This window comes from Sceloporus undulatus, chromosome 5 (assembly GCF_019175285.1).
Source record: "Sceloporus undulatus isolate JIND9_A2432 ecotype Alabama chromosome 5, SceUnd_v1.1, whole genome shotgun sequence".
Classification (NCBI taxonomy): Eukaryota; Metazoa; Chordata; class Lepidosauria; order Squamata; family Phrynosomatidae; genus Sceloporus; species Sceloporus undulatus.
Genome location: NC_056526.1, coordinates 182,656,163 through 182,672,760, shown reverse-complemented (window position 1 = coordinate 182,672,760; position 16,598 = coordinate 182,656,163). Strand labels below are relative to the sequence as shown.

At 37.7% G+C, this 16,598-nt stretch overlaps 1 protein-coding gene across 2 annotated transcripts in view; it reads left to right on the top strand.

Moving 5' to 3' along the window:
• Positions 1-15,796, top strand: part of MRPL1 (mitochondrial ribosomal protein L1) — a 30,704-nt gene extending 14,908 nt beyond the window's left edge. For both annotated transcript variants that reach the window (XM_042467217.1, XM_042467218.1), the window contains exons 3-9: positions 784-1,039; positions 2,587-2,670; positions 4,298-4,369; positions 6,354-6,465; positions 8,953-9,053; positions 11,825-11,906; positions 13,752-15,796. In XM_042467217.1, the coding sequence (XP_042323151.1) occupies positions 784-1,039; positions 2,587-2,670; positions 4,298-4,369; positions 6,354-6,465; positions 8,953-9,053; positions 11,825-11,906; positions 13,752-13,924 (880 nt within the window). In that variant the 3' untranslated portion in view covers positions 13,925-15,796. The remainder of the gene's footprint in view (positions 1-783; positions 1,040-2,586; positions 2,671-4,297; positions 4,370-6,353; positions 6,466-8,952; positions 9,054-11,824; positions 11,907-13,751) is intronic.
• Positions 15,797-16,598: the final 802 nt, after the last annotated feature.

The window sequence follows — 16,598 nt, the reverse complement described above, 5'->3', positions numbered from 1 at the left end:
AAAGAATGGTGCAAAAGTAAAGCCGCTCTTACTCAGTTTTGCACCATTCTTTTTGAATCACCCTATATAAGGAGCTTGCAGTGCAAAGCACTGTATTTCTGGACTCAATACTAGATGTTTTGGTTTCCCCCCAAATATCTAGTTGGAAGTAAGACCCATTGAGTTCAATGTGGATTACTCCAAAGTAAGTTAGAATAGAATTGCAATCCAAGGGCATAAACTGGCTAGAAATAGAGATTTTAGGAATAACTGTCTCCCATGTAATTGTTGCTTTAACTTTTAGATTGTACGCCATAGGCAGGCTTTTATAGTTTTGATTTTACTTGGTTTTGTACAGCGCCGTGTAGATTTACGGCGCTTTATAAATAAAGTTAGTAATAATAATAACAACGTGCAGTACTTTGAATTTTGATTAGTTTTATTAATTATTTTGCTATATTTTAGTTGTTACAATTTCCATTAGTCTCCTATAATTTATTTTATTATAAAGCAACAAAATAAGAGAGTGGTGATGCCACTAATGCCATACATTGATGGTCCATACACACTCAATGCTAGAATATTGGTTTTATTTCTTAATGTAACTGAGGGAGAAATAATTTGTTTTCTGTGGAAAGAGTGTAAAATTGGGGGGAAACCCCTGGTGAAAAAACAATAAGTATATGTTTTCCTCTTGGTTTTGCTGTGGTTTAGGCATTAGCCTTGTCATTAGAAGTTTGCATGTTTTCTTAGAAATAGTTGCTCAGATGGACTGCTTCATTTATCACCTTTGTTTTTTAAAAGACCAGCGAAAAAACCAAAAAGTGATCCCAAAAAGAAAGCCCAGGAATCAGAGCCCAAGCCAAAAAAGACACGTTTCACTTTGCCCTTACTGAAGGAACCAGTCGATGATGTTTATTTGACCTGGTGCTATGAGAGGCCAGTTTACGATGCAGAAGTGGCTGTAGATATGCTGAAGAAATTTCAACAGCTGGACTTCACTTCTCTCAACCAGCCTGTATATGCTGATATTACCCTGGACATGGCAATGGATAAGAAGGTACAGTGCTACCTCGGGTTACGAAATTAATTCGTTCCGCCGTTCCGTTCGTAACCCGAGTAATTTCGCAACCCGAAAAGGCTTTCCGTTAGCGCTGGAAAGCCGCTAGCCGCGCTTTGCGTTTGAATTTCGCGCCGAAATAAATTTCGTAACCCGAAAAAAATATCGTAACCCGGAACAGTTTTTTCCAATCTAACTTTTTCGTACCCCGGAAATTTCGTAACGCGATCATTTCGTATCCCGGGGCACCACTGTATACTGAAAAAGACTCACAATTAGGATGTTGTATTAGACCTTTTTACTATATAACTGAAATCATATTTGAAAATTTGAAAAACTGGAGGGCTTTTTAAAATCCAGGCTTATTGTCTGAGAGGTTCATTATTCAGGAATAATTCTCTAGAAGCAGTTCCCAAAGTGCTGGTTGAAATCTCCTGTGTCTTGGGGTGAAAATCATACAGCGTTTCAGATATTGTTGAACTGCAAGTCCTAGCAGCTTTAACCATCATAGCCAGTGGTGAGGAATGTTGGGAGTTGCAATCTATCGACTTCTAGAGTGCTGCATGATTCATACCCCTGCTCAATCTTAGGCTTTTGCACTGAATTATAAATTCTGTTCACTCCAGTCATACAAATATTGATACAACAGGTTATCAGAAGGGAATGGGGGAAAGACAAATGCCTCTATCCAGAATGGTCTTTGTTGTTTTTAAATGCACCATAGAACATTTGTGAGGGATGCTGACTGGAGATAATTTTGGGAATATTTTCAAGGTTGAGAGCCATGCTCCTCAGTGTTTTTCTGCAACTTGGTTTGGGATTTACTTCAAACAACCAAGCCCTCCTCTTCTTCATGTTTCATGTCATAAACTCCTTTATGAAATTGCCACCTATCTCAGAATTGCCATGTTACATGTGAGAAGCAGACATTTTGAGAGGAGATTGGTGTTCAAGCTAATTATTCCAAAGTCCCTTTGGACACATAGAGCTACTTGGCCAGTTTCTTTAGATCTTGACTAGTGTGTATTTTGTCTCATATATGTGTGTGTGTGTGTGTGTGTATATATATATATACACACACACAATGTCATGCCTTATCTTGCTGTACTCTGCCATGTGTGTCTGTGCTATGTTACAAAGTGAGGAAAAAATGTTTATAAGCCAATATTCTGGATCATGTCACCCAAATCTGCTGACATTTTTAGTTCATCTTAAAAATGCAAAAGCAAAGCAAAACAAAACTTCCATAGTGCATCAAGCCTTAGCTGTTAAACAGTTTAATGGTAGCAAAGTTGCAGGTTAAAAAACCTTTTAAACGTGGCATTGGATATTGCAACTGAAGAGACGAATTGTATATCCCTAGGGGAAGTTCCAAAAGTTAAATGTCATTCCTGTGAAAAGAAATAAAGTGAAAATCTTGCTTATGTAAATTGAATCCCCATTTCATTTATTCTATTTCGAATGAAAATACCTTTTTTCTTGCTAGACTAAATAAATAAACAAAATTATTTTTGTTGTTATTTTTCTTTTGTGTTTACACCTTTCAGAAAACAGTGGAACAGTTTGTTGGTACTGTGCTTCTACCTTACAGTTTCACTGATGACATCCACAAGGTTTTGGTATTTGCTGAGGTGAGTAACACAGCAATGTGCCAAAGTTGTCTTGATATGCTGTGTATGATAGTGACAGTCAACACTTTGAAACAATGGTTTGGGCTCTGTTGACATGAAGTACTGAGTAACAGAGGATATGTTTTACTTAACACATGCATGTGGGGTATTTCAGTTTCCCTTTTAATGCTGTGGCTCAATTTATTATCTGTATCATCACCATACATTTACTTTAGAGACTAACATAAGCAAAGTAGTTCCCTGACTAGTGGAAATTACAGTTAACCTTTAAATAAGGGACACAAAAAACAGTGGAAGAAGTAGAACAATAGGGAAAGGCAAGTGATGAAATTGTGAACAAATGGAGATATAAACAATTAGGGCTTGTTTTGGTTGTGGATGGGCTTAAGCTTAAAACTTTGTAGGAGAGGCGGTTTTTTGAGTTAAGATTTAACAGGGAAGATGTGTACTATGTAGGTATTGTCAAAGAACATTCCAGGCGTTTTTGCAGATCTTTGTCACTTGGCAGGTGAATGTATTTTGACCTCTCTATGCTGTATGATAAGACATAATTTAATTCTCACATTCATACATATTCCATTCTGCCCTTTGATTCTAAATTCTAGTATTGCAGAGCTAGACAGACACTTTAATACTCTGGACATATTTAGGGTATGAAATAACTACCTTACTAGAAGCTTTTATTTGGTGTGATTCTTGAGAATAAAGCAAGATTAAATAGATCTTTGACTAATCCGGCAAGGAGTATTTGAAGTTAAGTAAGAATATGTGCTCAGAAGCATTGACCTTCAATAGTTTTTGAGGCATTGTTTGGTCTTCTCTGATCAAGGCACACCTGTAAATTGGGTAGACCATCTGTGCCTGCTTTAGGGGTTCCCCACTTGGAGTAAGCAGGCTTTTAATATTAAGCAGGGAAGCTTTTTATTGGGATGTTTTCTCTCTATTTTTTTAACTTTGTATTTCTTTTAAGTAATTTTATATTGTTTTATGTAACAATGTTTTAATTGCTTTTTAAAGTATTGTTCAGATTTTTTAAGTGATTCTTTCTGGGAACCAACCTGGGTCCCACTTTGGGAGAAAGGCAGCTTACTAAATAAATAAATAGATGCAGTCGTGTGGCAAAATGTCCATCCTTCATCCCAGACCTGGACAGTTGTAAGGATGGATTGAACAAATTCAGAGAATAAGACTATTGGGAGAACCAGCATGGTGCAGTGGTTTGAATGCTGGGAAACCATGTTTCAGATCCCCACTCAGATCCCCATGGAAGTCCACTGGGTGACATCAGATAAGTCATACTTTCTCAGGATATGAGGAAGGCAATGAAAAGCTTCCTTTCAATAAATCTTGCCAAGAAAACCCTCTGATAGTCTCTGTACGTTGGAGCTGAAGCAACAATAACAAAGCTCTTGATAGCTACAAGTTGTGAAATATATGCATGTGTGTGTGTTTGTATATATATTCCCTCCATTAGGCCATATGTCTGTTCATCAGTTGCTGAGGGTGCTAAATGTAGGGTTTTGTTGTTTGTCACAGTGTGAACAGAGGCCTAGATAGATGTATTAGATAGGCATTTGGTCTGATCAGCATACCTCTCTTTATGTTCTTAACTATCACTTTCTTTCAGAAAGCAGAAGATGTGACAGTAGCAAGAGAAAATGGAGCCACCTTTGTAGGAGGGATTGAATTAATCAAGCCGGTAATTAAAATATTTGTAAATTAGGCATTGTAATAAGGTATTTTAAGGGGGGGGTCCGATTTAACTTGAAATCAACTCTTCTGACAAGGCCCTTTGCATTATACTGTATATAATTCTGTCACTAGTTATCAGTTGATTTCTGGACACAGTTGAAAGAGCTGGCCGTGACCTATCAAGCCATAGATAGCTTGGTTCCAGCTGATCTGAAAGATGATATCTCCCTGAGTTAGCTGGCCCAAATGCTGAGATCTTGGAGGAAGGCTTTTTCTCATTTTCACCACTTGCATAGTCCTCCTTTTAATTAGAAAAGTGGAAACTAGAATTCTGCTAATGGGTGAGGTATTGCTTTATAGCTCAAATTGATGCATGTGTTTCAGGTTTACCTCAGCTTTGTCCACAAGAACATGTGTGACTTCATTTTAATAGTGGCGTGTCTTGGTTTCAGGAAGTTGAATAAAAAGTTCAACATGTTGGCTTCTTCAGCTTCTTGGATGGCTATTTTTCTGGAGGGAAGATGACTGGAACTCAAAAACAGGAGATTGTTTGTACATAATGACTTTGTCCCTTTGATTTGCACTAAAATAACAGCTTAGCTTAAAGACTGGTTAAATAATTTTCAAAAGCATACCAGTGTGTGGAGGTTTTCACTGAGGAAAATTGGTTGTCCTTGGATTTCATTGGGTTCTGCTTGTAGTTGAATAGAGGTGTCATAATATTCTGTACAGCTTGCCATTGTGTCTCTGGGGCAGGCAAAATAAGAGGACATTCCACTCCAACTTTTATGTCCTGGAACTGAGAGTGCTCAGAGTAAATATTGGCCTTCACTGGCTATGGGTCATGAACACCATGGCCAGATCTGTACAAACAAAGACTTTCTGCTTTCAAATAAGAATAAATTTGCTTCACATTTTTATTTGTTCTGTATATTGATTAAAATATTTATCACTTGCTTTTCTGACCACAGAGCAATGCACAACAAGATACATGAAAAGATGTGTTAAAAACAAAATGAAACCCATTTAAAAATATTGAAAACCACAAGCCAAACAGAATAATACAGTTTTGATTGCCTGTTGGAAACTCAGGAAAGATAGAGCCAGCTATAGTTCCCTTGGTAGGGAAGCTCATAGTCAGTTCTGCTGCAGAGAAAGCTCTGTGTTGTGTAGTCTGTTTTGGCAGGAGAGTGTGCCACAGGCTCTTTGCTGAAGATCCTAAATTCTGGACAGGTTCATAAGGGAACAAGTATTTCTTTCAGATGTTTTGGTCCCAGGCGACCAACTGTTGCTATCCTAAGGGAATTGATTTAGGATTCTTACAAGTGGAAGGCCCGTAGTTTTACCAATCAAAATGCACCCCATACTTTCCTCTGCCCCAATAATAATAATGATGATGGAATAAGTGGTCAGAAAAAACATAGTTACAAGTGGAAAACTATGTGTGGATCTCGCATAAATTCCATGAATGAGACAGGATTGTTCGACATTGGGGAGCATTCTTTGTATTTTGATTAAATATACTTCATTCTTGTGATTTTATAGGCATGAAAGACATTGCAAACAATTTCTAGCTGTTCAAAACTGTGTTATGGCCGTGATAATGAATGTTAATTTTTGTGCACTGTATTTACATTATGCATATAGTGCTTGCCTTCCATGGGCGAGATTCATTGACCTATAAAAGACAATTATGTAGGTACAGTGAGGAGGGAAATATAAGTCCACCTGGGACACAACTGAGACAAATCTACATTGGAATGAGCTAGTATATGTGGCCTCAGATTATTCTTGCCCAATTTAAAGAAATTTGTTTCAGAATTAAGAAAAGTGCCTTTAGGCATGTTGGATCTTTGGTCTTACATCTGGCAGTGAAGGGAGTATGAAGGGAAAGTACTACATATTTATGTAACATTGATTTATTTGATAATGGTGTAATCTTAAGTAATGGTCATTTATTTCTTCTTTTCAAAAATAATTTCTACTTTCAGATCTTAGATGGCGAAATACAGGCAGATTATTATGTTTCTGTGCCGACAATGTTATCTAAGATCTTATCTTTAAGGAGCATCCTGAAGAAAAAGTTCCCAAGGCTTAAAAACGGTAAGGGCCAAATTTTGTCTGAAGCATCTAACACTGCAATCCTGTGTGCACTTACTTGACAGTAGCATTGGTTAAACTTGCTTTCAAGCAAGCATGCAGAATATTGGATTATATACATTGAATCTACATGTTAGGTTTGGATCTGAGGAATTAATGTATTGCCTGAAAGATGGCTCAGTGGTTCATTGCATTTTCCAGAATTCACATGAGAATGCTGTTAATATTATCGAAAAGCTCACAGAGCCTAATTAACTATTTTTCTTATATTTTTTGTGTATTTAAAATTTTTATACTTTGTTTCCCCACACAAAAGAGCAGCTGAGCCAACACACAACAAATAAAAGAATTTAAAACAATACAGAGACAAAAAAAGTTAAACACATAATTATTATTTTTAAAATCTTTTAAGATAGCTTAAAATGATCCTTATATATTATTGTAAAACAGTTTCATCAGATTGGTTTCAAACATTAAAGGCCAAGCAAAACAACACTGTTTTACTACATCTTGATTTAATGTTAGATACAGTTCAGAGCTTGGAAGTACAGTATAATCTGTGTTTGACCACAGTTCTCATAGTTCACCACCAGTGTGGCAGCTGGTTCTGCTAGTTTGGAGCTCTGATCCAAAAAAGGAATGCTTGCAAGCCATAGTACATGACCAGGAGCCAGATAAAACTGCTTTGAGAGCCAGGCCTGGTCCAAAGGACACCAGTTATTTGGTCATTCAACTAACCGCTATGATCTTTGGAAAAGCGGTATATAAATAAATAAATAAACAAACAAAGAAAGCTGACAGGAAGGAAATCAACTCATTTTTAAGTGGTGCTGGAGAAGAAGTCTTTGGTACTGTGGACTGCTAAAAAGACACATAAATGGGTCCTAGAGCAAGTCAAGCATGAATTATCCCTTTAAGCTAAGGCGACTAAACTGAAACAGTTATATTTTGGCCATATCATGAAAAGACATGACTCACTAGAAGTGACAATAATGCTCGGTAAGGGTGGAAGGCAGTAGGAAGACCACATTTCAAATGGATAGGCTCAGTCAAAGAAGCCATGGCCCTGAGTTTGGAAGACCTGAGCAGAGCTGAAAGATATAGCCATGTTAGTCTGTAGAATCAGTATGTAGAGAGATCTTGCAACATCTTTGAGGCTAACTGAAGAGAGAAGTTGGCAGCATGAGCTTTTGTAGATTTAAGTCTACAAAAGCTCATGCTGCCAACTTCTTTCTTCAGTTAGTCTCAAAGATTCTACAGGATCTTGCATACTGAGCAGAGCTTTTGATAATAGAGGGACTTGATGGACTCTTATTGATGGGTTGCCATAAGTCATAGTCATTTTGATGGCAGTTGACAAAAACAAAGTCTGGAAGTATCTCCAGTGTGATGAAAATTAACATCTTCTTTCTCTTAAACCAAGCTGAAGTTCTTTTCACTTTTTCTTTCTATCTAAATTTGTTTTGAGTTAGAAATTTAAAGAAATAGTGTATTCTTCTGACTGAATATTTTTGCCTGCCTTAGCTGTCTTCAAGCATATTTGCAGGCAATATATTTACCATTTCATCTGTAGGAATTTCCTCCTTTGAAATTAGTAACTTACCAGAAAAGAAGACATAATACACCAGATGGTCAGAGCCAGAAGAGAACTATTTTTATAGTAAATGCCTTTATTCCTCTTTTAAAATAAAGCCTTTCATTTTACATTTGTTCCATTCACCCAAACAAGCAGGGATCAGTAAAAAAAGATGAAATATTTCAGGTGTGGGAGTGACATTATAAAGGATCAAAACAACCCCTGCCAAAGTCAGTTTTTCATTCCTTGCAGGTGAGGACGCAGCTTTTCTTTTGTTAACAGTTTCTAAAGCTTGAGAAACAGTTTTTATTGGTTTATGTTTTTAGCTAAGGTGTATGAGTGTGTTTTGTTAGAAATACTTTTAACTTGCTTTTCTATTTGAAAAGAATTTCCAAGAAATAATATCAAACAGATTTGAGACTTCTTCCCTTACTGGTTGTGCTGGAGATGCAGGGGAACACCCTTTGTGACTTGAAAGACAAAGCATCTGTTTTCTAGGCAGACAGCCAAGAATTTTGGAGACAAAAGATTTTTCCTTCAGATACTCTTGCTTTAGGACGTCTGAGATTTGTAGAGCTATTTCAGGTGCACTTGAGGGCCCTATGCATGACATGTGCAATATAAGTTCTTAAAATCAGAGGGTCTGAGTGTTATGTAGACCAGGAACATAGTATAACTAAAAAAGGTTGGCCATGACGTTGTTGTACTCATGAAATTCCACATATTCATTTAGCATTGGGAAATGCTTGACATTTGGACCCTGACCATGATGTGTGAGAATACTTCCCCAGCACTGAAATTAAATTGGTGGGGACATGTTCATGCAGAGCTTCATTTGCATCCTGGAGACACTATATGAATATAATAGGTGGTATGGTGTTTGTTTAATGTTTGTTTTGTTTCTTTTGAGTCAGGATCTGCTGGTTATGACATTGCTCAGATGGTTGGCTTCTTTAGAGTGTGCCACGAATATGAGGTTCTAGAAAATGACTTTATCCATACTCCAGTTGCAACGGTAAGCTTCACAGTGGAGTTTGGCAACTAATTCAGTTGAAATATTTGTCCTGAGTAGTTGTTAATAATTTACTGAAAATACACGCACACATATGTGCCTCTAGATCTTCACACTGTACAGGCAAATCATTACCTTGGTTAATGCAGGTGATATCTTTCATCAAAAAGCAAGGTAGATGCCATGTTTGCAAGACAAAGCGCATTAATAACCCATGTTGTTTTAATATTTTAAGGTTATTAAATTAGTTACTTTTAAAATAATTAAATACAATTATTGCTGTTTAATTGTTTAATGTAATTTTAAACAATATAATAAGATCACATAAAAACATGTTCGATCAACATGTAAGGAGTCTTGGAAGGATAAGCTATCCTCATTTTAAATAGATACATGAAAGCCTATTCGATCCTAATGGCCCATGACAGGTAACAAATTATATACTGAAGATAAGTGTTTCTCATATTATGGGGTATGGGAGAATGGAACCCCATAGTAGGGTCTACTTTGCAAGCAGGCTTAAGCTGGTTGGCTCTGTAAACCGAGCTGTATGAAATGGCAGATCAGTGTAATGTTAAAGTGACAGTCAAGGATTGTTTGCTTGTAATATATACTTCATAAAATTACATCTATCACCCATTGGACATTGTTCTTTTAAAAAGCAGAAGCAAAAAATCTGCTTTGGTTTATCGGTGCATTTCTGTATCATAGCTTTCCCTTCTTATGTGAGAGAGACGCATGATGGGAAATGCTCTTCTAAAGTTTTTTGGGTTTTGTTTTTGCATTTTTGGCACACTCTTCTATTGTTTCTAAACATTAGATAAATAGAAATTGTTTTGTTTCTGAAAAAACAAACAAATAGAAATTGTTTTGTGTCTGCCTGAAATATTTAGAGAGGAGCCGGGAAGTTTTGATTATTTACTACAGGTGATGGTCCATGTTCTCCTGAGCCAATCTGAAAACTGATAGGGGTTATATAAGTTGCCTCCTGGTGATCCAACACACAGAGTTGTGTTCATCTGTCTGTCCCCCAAGATGGAGACATTTTAAAGAAAGGTTCATTAGGAGTCTGCTATAGCAGGAGGCACCTTTCTTCCTAAGTAGTAGAGCAGATCTTGCCTGCAATCAACAACTCTCCCACATTGCAGAAATAAAGCAGTTTGACTTTTACTGCCGTGAATCTATCCTACAGAATGCTGGGATTTGTAATTTGAGAGGGTACTGGAGCTCTAACAGACCAGGCTGAATATCTCACCAAACTATAAATCCTGGGATTCCACAGGATGGAGCCATAACAGTTAAAATGTCAAACTGCTTTATTTCTGCAATATGAGAGAATTTTGATTTCAGGTGAGAGCTGTTCTACTACTTCAATCCCCTGACATTACCAAATTTTGGAGATTCACAACAAATAACCGAAACTGACTGTCACCTGCAAATTCTTGTAGGACCACTTCAGGCTTTTAGTATCTGAAGACAGCCTAGTCCAACATGATATTTTCCAGGTAGGTTGGACAGCTGCTTCCAGGATCCCTCAACCATTATAGCTTGTTGTATATTCTTTTGGGCATAGCTAACTGAAAGATTCTGGGAGCTGTAGTCCAACACATCTGGAGGGTATTGGTTTGAGGATGGCTGATCTGGAATAGTATGGTTCCCTTCCTGTATCTGAGAGAAGTCAGCTCCTAGTGATTGAGATGCCATATAATTTTCATGAACATCTTACTGTTTCTAGCTGTCTCTCTGGTTATAGTCAGGATCTTTCTGTCCATCAGTGGTGAAACAGACTGTGATGTGATGTTACTTCAGAGCCCACCTCCCAGTCTTGCCTGAGCAGATTCTTCTCTTGCTGTTCACTTAGCCTTGAGGAGAGCATGCATTGAGCTCAGATGCTGTTTGGAAATCCTGTAAAGAGATGTGATTATGTCAGAGAAAATTTACTGAATCTCTGTCCCACAATACCAGGAATTCAAACAGGGGCTATACACTCATCCCTCCACATTTGCATTTTTGACTTTTGCTGATTTGATTATTTATGGATTTTATTAATATGTTCTCTCTAGGAATATCTAGGTCCTCCAATGCAACTCTTTGGTCAACTTTAAACAAAAGTTGCACTAAAGGACCTAGCGATTCCTAGAAAGAACTTTCCACTAGGCAATTCTCCAGGACAATTCTATGGTCAATGTCTGACAGATGCTGACCACAGAGTTGCACTGGTTGATCTAGAGATTCTTAGAGATGTGTTCAGTCAGATAAAAACACTGTGTTTTGTTGTTTACGGTTTTTCCAAATTCATGGGGGTCCTGTGCCCTTAACCCAGTGAATGTGGAGGGATGAGTGTATATGTATATATCAGCTTTTCTGAAGCCTTTTACATTGGAGGAACCCTTAAAATAAACTTTCTGCTCTCAAGGAACCCCTTCGTTAACAAATGTATGTTTACTGCTCAAAAAATGTTTCGGTCACAATCTCTTGCAGAACCTTAGGGTTAGAAGGGATTCTGGTTGAGAAACCAGGGTTTATATATTTACAGCGGTTGAGTTTGCATACAAGCAAAAAAGGACTTTATGCTTTTTTCACAGCAGGGTATCTAGTGATGCTAATGGCATTTTAGTACTTTACATCTTTAATAGAGAGGAAAATGTTTTTTCCTTTTATTAAACTAAAGCCCTGAACGCTGATTAAATATTTACCCCAGCCGTTGCCATTTTTATTAATCTGACAGCATTAAATGTTTTCTGCTTCATTAATTTTGCATTAACTTCTTATAGCTGGATATGCCTAATGATCAGATACTTGCCAATCTGGATGCAGTTATTAAGGACGTTTGTAAATACAAACCTTTGAGCTATGGTAAGCTTCTCTACTATCTTTTTTCTTTCATTCTTTTTTTGGTCTCTTAATTGACACTAAAAGCTAATTACATTGCTTAGGCAGGTAAAGAGGATCCCATCTCCAACATGAAGGAGGAAGAAATTGCTTGATTAAAAACCAAACAAATTGTGATGCCCAACAATAAGAAACTGCTTTCAGGCAGCATGCAATAATATGTCAGACAGGATGTACTTGTTAATACAAGTTATCCTGCTTCATAGGTACTAATAGACTTAATTCCCTTCTTTTGAAGAAGGTAACTTTTGAACATAAGAACATAGGAAGCTGTCTTATACTGAGTCACTCCATTGGTTCATCTCACTTAGTACTACTAACTCTGACTGGCAGTGTCTGCAGGATCTCAGGAAATAGCCCTACCTGGAGATACTCGGGCTTGAAACTAGGCCATTTTGTATGCAAACTGGCACTCTGTCACTGAGATACAGGATTTCTGAAGATAAAGTTCTGACTTCCTGTTGCCTTTGTTCATCGAATGAGTTCCTGATGGCCTTCCTCCCTCTTTGGTCGGCAAGATGGTTGGCTGATGGGGTTTTGACTTGTTTTTAATATGTGTATATTATTGTATTGTGTTTGATTTTATTGTAATGTTCACCGCCCTGATCGATGGAAGGGCAGTATATAAATAAATTTTTTATTATTATTATTTTATTTATCGAAAACCATCTTGCAGGTGCCTGTTGCATTGTGTTGAAAATCCCCAGTATAAATTGTGAAATGGGAATCATAGAATCTTAGGGACCACAAAGACCACCTAGTCAAACCCTCTGCTATACAGGAATGCACAACTAAAGCACTCTGGAAAGATGCCAATCCAACTTCATTTGAATGATCTCCACCCCACCCCACCCCAGGCACTCTATTCCACTGTTGATTAGTTCTTACAATAAAGAAGTTCTTCCGGATGTTTAGGTGGAATCTCTTTTCTTGTAATTTGAACCCATTGGTTGGTGTTCTATTCTTAGCAACAGCAGAGGACAAGCTTGCTCCAACTTCTACCTGACATCCCTTTAGATATTTAGATAGATAGTTTGTTGTGGTACCAGAGCTGTCATAAATGTACAGTTCCCCGAATTCTACAGCACTGAGCCATGGCAGTTAAAGTGAGGTCATCCTAGATTATTTCTGCATTGTTGATGCAGCCTAAATTTTAGTTACTGAGAGTAAGAGATTTAAGCTTTAAAATATATTGGTAGTTTTTGACCTTACTCACCATGGGAATGCAGTCCTCAGGAATTTATTGGGAATAGCTGAGCAGGGATTGGAACCCTACTCCCGGAGTCTTAGTCCGGCACTGAAACCACTATACCACTCTGGCTCAAGAGATTTATTATGGCTGAAGTAATAATAAACTAGTAAAATCTAGTAAAAGCATTTTTGCTTATGCAAACGGGCTTGTTCTCTTTCCAGCTATCAGGAAGGAAAAGAACTCCATGGGATCTGTGCGCATGTGTGGGGGAACGGGATCACAGCTAGTCCCTTTAAATGACAGCAATAAACCATTTTTAATGTTTCATTACCAATGTAGGTCACAACTCAACCAAACTTAAGAGCTTATAAATCATATTGATTTTTAGTGCAAGAGCAAAGTACATGCTTAAATCTCTTCCACTGAAATATGAGGCTGAAAAATGCTTGCTGTTGGCTAGCCCAGGGAGTTAATGTTTTCTATGTCCCTTTCAATATCTGTAGTACAACACTTTCAATGATTTAGGTATTACACCCATGTATCAATCATCATTCACCAAGAACAGCAAAACAATAACTTATATTTCTTTCTACCCTCTTCCTTTTTTTGTTTTACAGGCCCATTTGTGACACGTTTGATTATTCGAACTTCAAGCAGTGAAGGCTTAGATTTAAAGTTTGAATGCTTTCTGCCTGAAGGAGCTGTGAAAGAAAAGGTGAAAGAGGTAGAAAAAGAAGAGAAAAAAGAAGAAGAAAGTGATGATGAAAGAGAAATGCAAGAGTCCAGATAATCTAAGTTTTGCATTAATGTCCTTGTTTATACCAAACCCTTAGAAGAATCACTTGACTGTGACTGCTTACATTATTTTTTCCATGGGACATGGAGCTATGAAAGACCTTGGACTTGTTCTCCTTTCAGGCCAAGCAATTAATAAAGGACACAGAGAAAGTTTGGGTTTAATATCCAGTCTTGAAAGAGAGCCTACTCCAATATTTCAGGTAGTAATTAGTTATGAAAATGATCTGCACTGCAACATCCTTCCCAGTTCATTAAAAAGTACTGGAATTACCTTAAAGTACATGAAGCTGTTACCCTGAATGAAAAGTCTATGATCAGTTGGTATGTGTGTATCTTGGGAAAAGACCAAATTCCTGAGGCAAGAGAATGCAAAAGCTCTTGTCTCCATCTTTTATTGTTGCTTTAATATCTCCGTTTGTTTAATCAATGTAAGAATTGGTTATATTATTCCAAAATCTTGGTTCTAAGAGTATAGTATTGTGTGAAACAAGATCAGCTGCTTCTACAGTGGCTTTGTTTTTGTATCTTTGATTAAGCATAGAGTAATTAGATTATTTGCCAGATTACTTTTAATAGATTTTGCTCAGCTTCTCATTCTGAGGTAGCTGAACAAAGCCTTGATATCTAAGCACTCCCATACAGCAGTGGTCTAGAGCAGTGCATCTCAAGTTATCTGATGGGGACTGGCATCATGTCAAGACAAATATATTTGTCTCCATTGGTTATGATTGTTTCTTTCATTCCTGGAGGGAATGGCATCTGTCCATGTACCTCCACTTTGAGTAGCCCTAATCTACTGCTGGCCTCTGATATTTAGTGGCCACATTCAGTGTATACCTGGAGATTGCAGGTCAGATCCTTTCTCGGTCCATAAATGGGATGGCTTGGACAAACCATGGTTTCTTAGCCTTATGTAAAATGAGGGCAAAGTATTAAGTTATCTAAAACAGAGAGCAGTGCTAATTGTCAGGTTCTCTGTCTCCAAGCCATTGCAAAGCTTGGGCAGGGGTCAAACCAGAGGTATGAAGCAGCAGGTAAGTAGGCTAGACATAAGCTGAAGCAACATTCACACGATTCAGGGCATGGCAAGATACCGCCAGTTGAATAGACTAGTTAAAAAAATTTAGAAAAGAGTTGAGTGATTGGAGATAGACAGTTGGAACATGGGAAGATTGAACACTATGTCAAGTGATGCAACGACAATAGTACACTGATGTCAAGATGGGACCAGTTTGCAAGGCTGGAGGTAGCTGAGGGTGGGGACACTTTAAGCAATGCCATCTCATAGTTTTTGCTTTCTCATTCATTTAACAAAGCTGCTAGACTGAGAGAATGGTTTGAATTTGGGCACTGTAGAGCCTAGAATTGGGTTAAGATTAATTCTTTTAGCTCTCCAGATTTGAAGAATTCTGGCTAGACATGTCACTTGGCTTGAAATGCTTGCAGTTCCTGCCTCTCGTCTGCAGATGGGAAGAAGGGAATTTGCACCTTTACTGCAGATCTGGTTAAAGGCCCATGGTGTTCGATGCTGTCATCATTGTATGTTCCCTTCTTTTCAACAGGCACTCTTGCAGGACTACGGCCCTTCTACCCATTGAAATTAGAGGGAAAATACTTGTAGTACTGCCTGAATGTTTGCCTTTTGTGCGTTGAAAGTGCCACACAGTTGAGTCTCAGTCATCACCCTGCCCGAAATTTGGGGAAAGATTGTGGTAAATGTTTCTAAATAATTTTTATTTGAAACCACAATCCTCTAGAGCCAGCACTGATATTTTTTCGATATTCAGAACAGGATGGACTTAGATTGTTCTGCTATAGCTCTTGAGTGTAACGGACGAGTAAACGGTGGCTGTGATGAAATGTTTGCTTTTTGTCTAGTCTTTCCTTTGGTTGTGCTGAGTCAGAGATATAAATTGGAGCAATTGTTTATTTTAAATGTTAACATGACATTCTGTTAAAAGAAGAGCAATTGTGTGGATGCTCCCAAAGTCCCCACGTTGACAGTTTAGATGGGGAAATCTATTGCTGGCAGTGTGACTTCTGTAATAGCAGATCTCACCTGGGTTTTGCATTTGGGTAAGTTCCATCCAACAGTCTCTACTATTAAACCAGCTTCTCTTTTCTGAATAGTGCCACATTTGTTGTTTTAAATACTTCATCACAGTTGGAAACCTTAGCCTTAAAAAGGTTAAAAACCTATCAGATGTCATTTCTAGAACTAACAGGATGGAAGGAATGCCCTAGAGATGGATAAGAAGTTGCGCCAGGGATGACAACTTCTCTATGGCTGAGAAGAGCAAGCTACCAAGTGCCACGATTGCTGTTAATAATTATAATTGGTCCCAAATTGTGCTGTGAAATGGGTGGCACAGAAAATATAACTAGTCCTGTTAATTTGTATTTGTTACTTATTTTTTTCTGAGCTCATTTGTGGGTATTAAGGGAAAATGGGAAGATTTGAGTTGCCATCGCTTTGATTCCAGCAGATACATTCACTCTAATGGTAGCAGTATTCAAAGACCTAGCCATGTTAGTCTGTTTCAGCATAAAAAGACATACAGGAATCCTCTAGCAGTTTTGAAACTGAGAAAAAACAATTTCTAGGATAAGCTTTCATGGACGCCAACCTACTTCGTCGGATGCAGAATGCCACTCTTCATTCACAC